This window comes from Phyllobates terribilis, unplaced genomic scaffold (assembly GCF_046119375.1).
Source record: "Phyllobates terribilis strain yellow unplaced genomic scaffold, ASM4611937v1 Scaffold_8__6_contigs__length_399053987, whole genome shotgun sequence".
Classification (NCBI taxonomy): Eukaryota; Metazoa; Chordata; class Amphibia; order Anura; family Dendrobatidae; genus Phyllobates; species Phyllobates terribilis.
This window is the reverse complement of record NW_027362768.1, coordinates 196,500,536-196,512,601: the sequence shown is the minus strand read 5'-3', so window position 1 is coordinate 196,512,601 and position 12,066 is coordinate 196,500,536. Positions and strand designations below refer to the sequence as shown.

General features: G+C 48.4%; 1 protein-coding gene across 12 annotated transcripts in view; it reads left to right on the top strand.

Moving 5' to 3' along the window:
* Positions 1-12,066, top strand: part of TTLL7 (tubulin tyrosine ligase like 7) — a 202,691-nt gene that overhangs the window by 36,695 nt on the left and 153,930 nt on the right. For all 12 annotated transcript variants that reach the window (XM_073643985.1, XM_073643984.1, XM_073643982.1 and 9 more), the window contains one exon: positions 3,281-3,439. In XM_073643985.1, the coding sequence (XP_073500086.1) occupies positions 3,281-3,439 (159 nt within the window). The remainder of the gene's footprint in view (positions 1-3,280; positions 3,440-12,066) is intronic.

The following is a 12,066-nucleotide window of genomic DNA, read 5'->3' as shown; positions in this document are numbered from 1 at the left end:
GGTAGTGAGGGACTGTTTGAATGCGATGAAGTGCTCATTGGAGTGGGATCTTTTCCATCTGCGCTCAACAACCCTGGAGGCCCTTCGCAGTTCTTTAGTCAAGTTGTTGTGCCAGCGTTGCCTGTTGATTGTGTGAGCTTTGGTATGTGTGAGGGGGACAACCAAATGGAGAGCTGCAGTTGTTGTGGTGTTATATAAAGTGGCAGCAACATCTGCATCATGTAAGGAACTAATGTCTGTAAGAGGGAGAAGGGATTCAGAGAGTGACTGTACGTCAAGGTGTTTGAGATTTCTACGAGGGTATGCAAGTTTGTGGAGTGGGGATTGTTGCCCTGGAGAGGAGAGGGAAGAGAATGTGAGGAGGTTATGGTCAGAGAGAGGGAGGGCTGAGTTAGAGAGGTTAGATAGCGAACAGAGGCGGGTGAAGATGAGGTCCAGTGTGTGGCCATCTTTGTAAGTGGGGGAAGAAGACCATTGAGCAAGGCCGAAGGAGGAAGTGAGGGATAGGAGCTTAGGGGCAACTGAGAGGGAAGTGTCAATGGGGATGTTGAAGTCACCTATGATGATAGTGGTGATGTCAGCGGAAAGGAAATGAAGCAGCCAAGTGATTGAAGAAAGAGATGGCTGGTCCTGGGGGGCGATAAATGATGACCAGTTGGAGGTTGGAGGGTGAATAGATGCGCACAGAATGCACCTCAAAAGAAGGGAGAGTGACGGAGGGTGGCAGTGGGATTTAATAATAATAATCTCTTTATATATATAGCGCCAACATATTCCGCAGCGCTTTACAATTGATTTAGGTGAAGGAGCAGTTATCTGACAGGAGAAAACCTACTCCTCCACCATGCTTGCCGTTGGAGCGGGGTGTGTGAGAGAGATGGAGTCCACCGTATGAAAGTGCAGTTGTGAGGCTGTGTCAGAGGGGGTGAGCCAGGTTTCAGTGATGGCGAGGTAGGAAAGTTTGTTAGTAATGAAAAGATCATGCATGTAGGAAAGTTTGCTGCAGACGGAGCTCCTGTTAGTGGGACTGGGGAAGCGAGGACTTGGTGGATGGGTATAAGGTTTGAAAGGTTGCCAGAGTTTGTGCAGATCGTGGATAGATGGCGGAAGTGACTATGGTGATTTGGTGAGGAGGACCAGGATTTGGAGAGATATTCCAGGCAGTCAGAAGGAGCAGGGAAAGTGTTAGTAGGAGAGGGCATGAGGTGTGTTTGGAGACACAGGAGTGAATACTGAGGAATAGTTCTGACTTGGAGGTGAGATGGATGGGGAGGATGGAGGGAGAGGTGAAGAGTTCATTACTAGGTGTAGGTATTAGGGGGGTTAGTAGGAAGTGAAGGACTATAGGGGAGAGAGTGAAAACAGACAGAAACATTGTTTACTTTGCCTGGGTATCCAGTTTCCTTCAGTTCTCTTCAGGTGCAATTCTGGTCTAATTCTTCAATAAATGCTCACTTGTATGAATCACTCTTGGTGAATTTACACTGGCCAGACTACGTCAACCAGACTTAGGCTAAGTGCCCACGATGCAGAAATGTTGCATATTTTTCCTCTTCTCCCTCGCAGGAAAAACGCATGTGTTTTTCCTGCCAGGGAGAAGCGTTTGTCAAGCGTTTTTGCATGCTTGTTGACATGCGATTTTAGCATCACTTGGAAAAGTGCTTGACAAGTTGGTCACACTATATAAATCCATGCAAACGGCATGGATTTATATAGTGTGACCAAGTAATAGTTTAAAAAAAAGAATAAGAATGGTAAAAAATAAAGATTATACTCCCCTTCCGATGGCCCCCGGTGTTTTCTCCGCTACGTCCGGTCTGTTGTATGGGTCGCATTGAGTCATGTGACAGGTCACGCGACCGCTGACGTCGACGGTCGCGTGACCTGTCACATGACTAAATGACGTCATGGAAGGTCCTTTCACACCACTGTGACCCATACAACAGACCGGACGCATCGCTGTTTAGACCGGAGGTCATCGGAAGGTAAGTATAATCTTTATTTTTTATTTTAAAACAGGTTCTATGAGAGTCTCCTCTTCTCCAAACCTGGGTACCATCCGCACATTGAATTGCATAATATTCGCTTGTGCACATGTGCTGACACGGATATTAAGCGTTTCAATGCAAGTCAATGGCGGCAATTACGCTGCGTGTCCGCAAAATTAATGGACGTGCTGCTTATTTTTCCGCAATGATAATCCGCAGCGGAAATTTCATGCGGATTATCATTGGGGACCATGGGGCACGCATTACCAAGCGTTTTTTAAGCATTTTCGCTGCGGAAATTCCGCTGCAAAAAATGCTTGAAAAACGCATAGTGGGCACGCAGCCTAATAAGTCTTCACAATATATATGCTAGCAAATGCATTCAGGTGTTAAGGAGAGGGGAGACGCCTCCAACCCATCTTTATCTGATAATTACAAATTGGCCCAGATGCAGGATATAATACAAGCAAAGTAAAACCGGCCATAAAGAAAAGTGTTAAACAGGGGTCGTGCTGTGGTCCGCTTACAGACATACCAGGTTAGTACTGACAGGAATGGCAAGATGGCAAGACCACATAAAGATCACATAGACATTACATAGAGATCTCATAGAGATCACATAGACATTACATAGAGATTACGTAGAGATTACAGAGATCACATAGACATTGCATAGAGATCACGTAGAGATCACAGAGATCACATAGACATTGCATAGAGATCACATACAGATCACAGAGATCACATAGACATTGCATAGAGATCACGTAGAGATCACAGAGATCACATAGACATTGCATAGAGATCACATAGACATTACATAGAGATCACAGAGATCACATAGACATTGCATAGAGATCACATACAGATCACAGAGATCACATAGACATTGCATAGAGATCACAGAGATCACATAGACATTACATAGAGATCACAGACATTACATAGAGATCACATAGACATTACATAGAGATCACATAGACATTACATAGAGATCACATACAGATCACAGAGATCACATAGACATTGCATAGAGATCACGTAGAGATTACAGAGATCACATAGACATTGCATAGAGATCACGTAGAGATCACAGAGATCACATAGACATTACATAGAGATCACGTAGAGATCGCACTTCTAAAACCTGTTCTGATTTTTCTTTGTGTGGAGCAGAATTGTTGGGGTACATCTTATTATCGGGGAACATCTTATTATCGGGGTACATTTTATTATTGGGGTCCCTCGGCTCCCACGTGGTATGGTAACGTGGAATGCTTTCGTTCTTGCAGAATGATGAAGTGTCAGCCTCATGAGTACGGCTTCATTCCCTGCACCTGGATATTCCCGGCAGAATACACTCAGTACCAGAACTACGTGAAAGAGTTAAAGAAGAAACGGAAGCAGAAAACCTTCATCATCAAGCCGGCCAACGGAGCCATGGGACACGGGTAATGAGACCGGGGAGGTGCTGCCCCCGCAGGACCCCGCTGGTCATGTCTGACTCTCGGCTGCAGGACGCCGGCTCCTCGCAGCTGTCGCTGTTCTGTTGGTTGCAGGTTATTGCCGGAGCGCAGGCACTTGTAAAAGTTATAACACTCTGAGATACAGTACAGACCAAAAGTTTGGACACACCTTCTCATTTAAAGATTTTTCTGTATTTTCATGACTATGAAAATTGTACATTCACACTGAAGGAATCAAAACTATGAATTACCACATGTGGAATTATATACTTAACAAAAAAGTGTGAAACAACTGAAAATATGTCTTATATTCTAGGGTCTTCACAGTAGCCACCTTTTGCTTTGATGACTGCTTTGCACACTCTTGGCATTCTCTTGATGAGCTTCAAGAGGTAGTCACCGGAAATGGTTTTCACTTCACAGGTGTGCCCTGTCAGGTTTAATAAGTGGGATTTCTTGCCTTATAAATGGGGTTGGGACCATCAGTTGTGTTGTGCAGAAGTCAGGTGGATGCACAGCTGATAGTCCTACTGAATAGACTGTTAGAATTTGTATTATGGCAAGAAAAAAGCAGCTAAGTAAAGAAAAACGAGCGGCCATCATTACTTTAAGAAATTAAAGTCCGTCTGAAAAATTGGGCAAACTTTGAAAGTGTCCCCAAGTGCAGTTGCAAAAACCATCAAGCGCTACAAAGAAACTGGCTCACATGAGGACCGCCCCAGGAAAGGAAGACCAAGAGTCACCTCTGCTTCTGAGGATAAGTTTGTCTGAGTCACGAGCCTCAGAAATCGCAGGTTAACAGCAGCTCAGATTAGAGACCAGGTCAATGCCACACAGAGTTCTAGCAGCAGACACATCTCTACAACAACTGTTAAGAGGAGACTTTGTGCAGCAGGCCTTCATGGTAAAATAGCTGCTAGGAAACCACTGCTAAGGACCGGCAACAAGCAGAAGAGACTTGTTTGTGCTAAAGAACACAAGGAATGGACATTAGACCAGTGGAAATCTGTGCTTTGGTCTGATGAGTCCAAATTCGAGATCTTTGGTTCCAACCACCGTGTCATTGTGTGACGCAGAAAAGGTGAACGGATGGACTCTACATGCCTGGTTCCCACCGTGAAGTATGGAGGAGGAGGTGTGATGGTGTGGGGGGGCTTTGCTGGTGACACTGTTGGGGATTTATTCAAAATTGAAGGCATACTGAACCAGCATGGCTACCACAGCATCTTGCAGCGGCATGCTATTCCATCCGCTTTGCGTTTAGTTGGACCATCATTTATTTTTCAACAGGACAATGACCCCAAACACCTCCAGGCTGTGTAAGGGCTATTTGACCAAGGAGGAGAGTGATGGGGGGCTACGCCAGATGGCCTGGCCTCCACAGTCACCAGACCTGAACCCAATCGAGATGGTTTGGGGTGAGCTGGACCGCAGAGTGAAGGCAAAAGGGCCAACAAGTGCTAAGCATCTCTGGGAACTCCTTCAAGATTGTTGGAAGACCATTTCCGGTGACTACCTCTTGAAGCTCATCAAGAGAATGCCAAGAGTGTGCAAAGCAGTCATCAAAGCAAAAGGTGGCTGCTGTGAAGACCCTAGAATATAAGACATATTTTCAGTTGTTTCACACTTTTTTGTTAAGTATATAATTCCACATGTGGTAATTCATAGTTTTGATGCCTTCAGTGTGAATGTACAATTTTCATAGTCAAGAAAATACAGAAAAATCTTTAAATGAGAAGGTGTGTCCAAACTTTTGGTCTGTACTGTTCATTAGTGCCCCCCCTGCACTAGTGTCATGCTCTGCCTCAGAATTACATTCATGCCCCCCCTGCTCTAGTGTCATGCTCCTCCTCTGAATTACATTAATGCCCCCCCTGCACTAGTGTCTTGCTCCTCCTCTGAATTACATTAATGCCCCCCCTGCACTAGTGTCTTGCTCCTCCTCTGAATTACATTAATGCCCCCCCTGCACTAGTGTCATGCTCCTCCTCTGAATTACATTAATGCCCCCCTGCACTAGTGTCATGCTCCGCCTCTGAATTACATTCATGCCCCCCCTGCTCTAGTGTCATGCTCCGCCTCTGAATTACATTAATGCCCCCCCTCTGCACTAGTGTCATGCTCCTCCTCTGAATTACATTAATGCCCCCCTGCACTAGTGTCATGCTCTGCCTCTGAATTACATTAATGCCCCCCCCTACTCTAGTGACATGCTCCTCCTCTGAATTACAATAATGCCCCCCCTGCACTAGTGTCATGCTCCTCCTCTGAATTACATTAATGCCCCCCCCGCTCTAGTGACATGCTCCTCCTCTGAATTACATTAATGCCCCCCCTGCTCTAGTGTCATGCTCCACCTCTGAATGACATTCATGCCCTCCCCTGCTCTAGCGTCATGCTCCTCCTCTGAATTACATTAATGCCCCCCCTGCTCTAGTGTCATGCTCCGCCTCTGAATTACATTCATGCCCCCCCCGCTCTAGTGTCATGTCCGCCTCTGAATTACATTCATGCCCCCCCTGCTCTAGTGTCATGCTCCGCCTCTGAATTACATTAATGCCCCCCTGCACTAGTGTCATGCTCCTCCTCTGAATTACATTAATGCTCCCCCCTGCACTAGTGTCATGCTCCTCCTCTGAATTACATTAATGCCCCCCCTGCTCTAGTGTCATGCTCCGCCTCTGAATTACATTAATGCCCCCCCTGCTCTAGTGTCATGCTCCGCCTCTGAATTACATTAATGCCCCCCCTGCTCTAGTGTCATGCTCCGCCTCTGAATTACATTAATGCCCCCCCCTGCTCTAGTGTCATGCTCCGCCTCTGAATTACATTAATGCCCCCCCTGCTCTAGTGTCATGCTCCGCCTCTGAATTACATTAATGCCCCCCCTGCACTAGTGTCATGCTCTGCCTCAGAATTACATTCATGCCCCCCCTGCTCTAGTGTCATGCTCCTCCTCTGAATTACATTAATGCCCCCCCTGCACTAGTGTCTTGCTCCTCCTCTGAATTACATTAATGCCCCCCCTGCACTAGTGTCTTGCTCCTCCTCTGAATTACATTAATGCCCCCCCTGCACTAGTGTCATGCTCCTCCTCTGAATTACATTAATGCCCCCCTGCACTAGTGTCATGCTCCGCCTCTGAATTACATTCATGCCCCCCCTGCTCTAGTGTCATGCTCCGCCTCTGAATTACATTAATGCCCCCCCTCTGCACTAGTGTCATGCTCCTCCTCTGAATTACATTAATGCCCCCCTGCACTAGTGTCATGCTCTGCCTCTGAATTACATTAATGCCCCCCCCTACTCTAGTGACATGCTCCTCCTCTGAATTACAATAATGCCCCCCCTGCACTAGTGTCATGCTCCTCCTCTGAATTACATTAATGCCCCCCCCGCTCTAGTGACATGCTCCTCCTCTGAATTACATTAATGCCCCCCCTGCTCTAGTGTCATGCTCCACCTCTGAATGACATTCATGCCCTCCCCTGCTCTAGCGTCATGCTCCTCCTCTGAATTACATTAATGCCCCCCCTGCTCTAGTGTCATGCTCCGCCTCTGAATTACATTCATGCCCCCCCCGCTCTAGTGTCATGTCCGCCTCTGAATTACATTCATGCCCCCCCCTGCTCTAGTGTCATGCTCCGCCTCTGAATTACATTAATGCCCCCCTGCACTAGTGTCATGCTCCTCCTCTGAATTACATTAATGCTCCCCCCTGCACTAGTGTCATGCTCCTCCTCTGAATTACATTAATGCCCCCCCTGCTCTAGTGTCATGCTCCGCCTCTGAATTACATTAATGCCCCCCCTGCTCTAGTGTCATGCTCCGCCTCTGAATTACATTAATGCCCCCCCTGCTCTAGTGTCATGCTCCGCCTCTGAATTACATTAATGCCCCCCCCTGCTCTAGTGTCATGCTCCGCCTCTGAATTACATTAATGCCCCCCCTGCTCTAGTGTCATGCTCCGCCTCTGAATTACATTAATGCCCCCCCTGCTCTAGTGTCATGCTCCGCCTCTGAATTACATTAATGCCCCCCCTGCTCTAGTGTCCTGCTCCGCCTCTGAATTACATTAATGCCCCCCCTGCTCTAGTGTCATGCTCCGCCTCTTAATTACATTAATGCCCCCCCTGCTCTAGTGTCATGCTCTGCCTCTGAATTACATTAATGCCCCCCCCTGCATTAGTGTCATGCTTTGCCTCTGAATTACATTAATGCCCCCCCTGCACTAGTATCATGCTCTTCCTCTGAATTACATTCATGCTCCGCCTCTGAATTACACTAATGCCCCCCTGCACTAGTGTCATGCTCCGCCTCTGAATTACATTAATGCCCCCCCTGCACTAGTATCATGCTCTTCCTCTGAATTACATTCATGCCCCCCCCTGCTCTAGTGTCATGCTCCGCCTCTGAATTACACTAATGCCCCCCCTGCACTAGTGTCATGCTCCGCCTCTGAATTACATTAATGCCCCCCTGCACTAGTGTCATGCTCCGCCTCTGAATTACATTAATGCGCCCCCTGCACTAGTGTCATGCTCCGCCTCTGAATTACACTAATGCCCCCCCTGCTCTAGTGTCATGCTCTGCCTCTGAATTACATTAATGCCCCCCCTGCTCTAGTGTCATGCTCCTCCTCTGAATTACATTAATGCCCCCCCTGCTCTAGTGTCATACTCCTCCTCTGAATTACATTAATGCCCCCCCTGCTCTAGTGTCATGCTCCTCCTCTGAATTACATTAATGCCCCCCCCTGCTCTAGTGTCATGCTCCTCCTCTGAATTACATTAATGCCCCCCCTGCTCTAGTGTCATGCTCCTCCTCTGAATTACATTAATGCCCCCCCTGCTCTAGTGTCATGCTCCTCCTCTGAATTACATTAATGCCCCCCCCTGCTCTAGTGTCATGCTCCTCCTCTGAATTACATTAATGCCCCCCCTGCTCTAGTGTCATGCTCTGCCTCTGAATTACATTCATGCCCCCCCTGCTCTAGTGTCATGCTCTGCCTCTGAATTACATTCATGCCCCCCCTGCACTAGCGTCATGCTCCGCCTCTGAATTACACTAATGCCCCCCCCCTGCTCTAGTGTCATGCTCCTCCTCTGAATTACATTAATACCCCCCCTGCACTAGTGTCATACTCTGCCTCTGAATTACATTCATGCCCCCCCTGCTCTAGTGTCATGCTCCTCCTCTGAATTACATAAATGCCCCCCCCTGCACTAGTGTCATGCTCTGCCTCTGAATTACATTCATGCCCCCCCTGCACTAGTGTCATGCTCCGCCTCTGAATTACATTAATGCCCCCCCCTGCTCTAGTGTCATACTCTGCCTCTGAATTACATTAATGCCCCCCCGCTCTAGTGTCATGCTCCTCCTCTGTATTACATTCATGCCCCCCCTGCTCTAGTGTCATGCTCCGCCTCTGAATTACATTAATGCCCCCCCCTGCTCTAGTGTCATACTCTGCCTCTGAATTACATTAATGCCCCCCCGCTCTAGTGTCATGCTCCGCCTCTGAATTACATTCATGCCCCCCCTGCTCTAGTGTCATGCTCTGCCTCTGAATTACATTCATGCCCCCCCCCCTGCACTAGTGTCATGCTCCGCCTCTGAATTACATTAATGCCCCCCCTGCACTAGTGTCATGCTCCTCCTCTGAATTACATTAATACCCCCCCTGCTCTAGTGTCATGCTCTGCCTCTGAATTACATTAATGCCCCCCCTCTCTAGTGTCATGCTCCGCCTCTGAATTACATTAATGCCCCCCCCTGCTCTAGTGTCATGCTCTGCCTCTGAATTACATTAATGCCCCCCCTGCTCTAGTGTCATGCTCCGCCTCTGAATTACATTAATCCCCCCCCCTGCTCTAGTGTCATGCTCCGCCTCTGAATTACATTAATGCCCCCCTGCACTAGTGTCATGCTCTGCCTCTGAATTACATTAATGCCCCCCCCTGCACTAGTGTCATGCTCTGCCTCTGAATTACATTAATGCCCCCCCCTGCTCTAGTGTCATGCTCCGCCTCTGAATTACATTAATGCCCCCCTGCACTAGTGTCATGCTCTGCCTCTGAATTACATTAATGGGCCCCCTGCACTAGTGTCATGCTCCGCCTCTGAATGACATTAATGCCCCCCCCCCTGCACTAGTGTCATGCTCCGCCTCTGAATTACATTAATGCCCCCCCTGCACTAGTGTCATGCTCCTCCTCTGAATTACATTAATGCCCCCCCTACACTAGTATCATGCTCTTCCTCTGAATTACATTAATGCCCCCCCTGCACTAGTGTCATGCTCCTCCTCTGAATTACATTAATGCCCCCCCTACACTAGTATCATGCTCTTCCTCTGAATTACATGAATGCCCCCCCTGCACTAGTGTCATGCTCCGCCTCTAAATTACATTAATGCCTCCCCTGCACTAGTGTCATGCTCCGCCTCTGAATTACATTAATGCGCCCCCTGCACTAGTGTCATGCTCCGCCTCTGAATTACATTAATGCGCCCCCTGCACTAGTGTCATGCTCTGCCTCTGAATTACATTAATACCCCCCCTGCTCTAGTGTCATGCTCCGCCTCTATATTACATTAATGCCCCCCCCTGCACTACTGTCATGCTCCGCCTTTGAATTACATTAATGCGCCCCCTGCACTAGTGTCATGCTCCTCCTCTGAATTACATTAATACCCCCCCTGCTCTATTGTCATGCTCTGCCTCTGAATTACATTAATGCCCCCCCCTGCACTAGTGTCATGTCCGCCTCTGAATTACATTAATGCCCCCCCTACACTAGTATCATGCTCTTCCTCTGAATTACATTAATGCCCCCCCTGCACTAGTGTCATGCTCTGCCTCTGAATTACATTAATGCCCCCCCTGCACTAGTGTCATGCTCCGCCTCTGAATTACATTAATGCCTCCCCTGCACTAGTGTCATGCTCCGCCTCTGAATTACATTAATGCGCCCCCTGCACTAGTGTCATGCTCCGCCTCTGAATTACATTAATGCCCCCCCTGCACTAGTGTCATGCTCCGCCTCTGAATTACATTAATGCCCCCCCTGCACTAGTGTCATGCTCCGCCTCTGAATTACATTAATGCCCCCCCTGCACTAGTGTCATGCTCCGCCTCTGAATTACATTAATGCGCCCCCTGCACTAGTGTCATGCTCCTCCTCTGAATTACATTAATACCCCCCCTGCTCTAGTGTCATGCTCCGCCTCTATATTACATTAATGCCCCCCCCTGCACTAGTGTCATGCTCCGCCTCTGAATTACATTAATGCGCCCCCTGCACTAGTGTCATGCTCCACCTCTGAATTACATTAATGCCCCCCTGCACTAGTGTCATGCTCCGCCTCTGAATTACATTAATGCCCCCCTGCACTAGTGTCATGCTCCTCCTCTGAATTACATTAATACCCCCCCTGCTCTAGTGTCATGCTCCGCCTCTATATTACATTAATGCCCCCCCTGCACTAGTGTCATGCTCCGCCTCTGAATTACATTAATGCGCCCCCTGCACTAGTGTCATGCTCCGCCTCTGAATTACATTAATACCCCCCCCTGCTCTAGTGTCATGCTCCGCCTCTATATTACATTAATGCCCCCCCCTGCACTAGTGTCATGCTCCGCCTCTGAATTACATTAATGCGCCCCCTGCACTAGTGTCATGCTCCTCCTCTGAATTACATTAATACCCCCCATGCTCTAGTGTCATGCTCTGCCTCTGAATTACATTCATGCCCCCCCTGCACTAGTGTCATGTCCGCCTCTGAATTACATTATTGCCCCCCCTGCTCTAGTGTCATGCTCCGCCTCTGAATTACATTAATGCCCCCCTGCACTAGTGTCATGCTCCGCCTCTGAATTACATTAATGCCCCCCCTGCACTAGTGTCATGCTCCGCCTCTGAATTACATTAATGCCTCCCCCTGCACTAGTGTCATGCTCCGCCTCTGAATTACATTAATGCCCCCCCCTGCACTAGTGTCATGCTCTGCCTCTGAATTACATTAATGCCTCCCCCTGCTCTAGTGTCATGCTCTGCCTCTGAATTACATTAATGCCTCCCCCTGCACTAGTGTCATGCTCTGCCTCTGAATTACATTAATGCCCCCCCCTGCACTAGTGTCATGCTCTGCCTCTGAATTACATTAATGCCTCCCCCTGCTCTAGTGTCATGCTCCGCCTCTGAATTACAATAATGCCCCCCTGCACTAGTGTAATGCTCTGCCTCTGAATTACATTAATGCCCCCCCTCTCTAGTGTCATGCTCTGCCTCTGAATTACATTAATGCCCCCCCTGCTCTAGTGTCATACTCTGCCTCTGAATTACATTAATGCCCCCCCTGCTCTAGTGTCATGCTCCGCCTCTGAATTACATTAATGCCCCCCCTGCTCTAGTGTCATGCTCCGCCTCTGAATTACATTCATGCCCCCCCTGCTCTAGTGTCATGCTCCGCCTCTGAATTACATTAATGCCCCCCCCTGCTCTAGTGTCATACTCTGCCTCTGAATTACATTAATGCCCCCCCGCTCTAGTGTCATGCTCCGCCTCTGAATTACATTCATGCCCCCCCTGCTCTAGTGTCATGCTCTGCC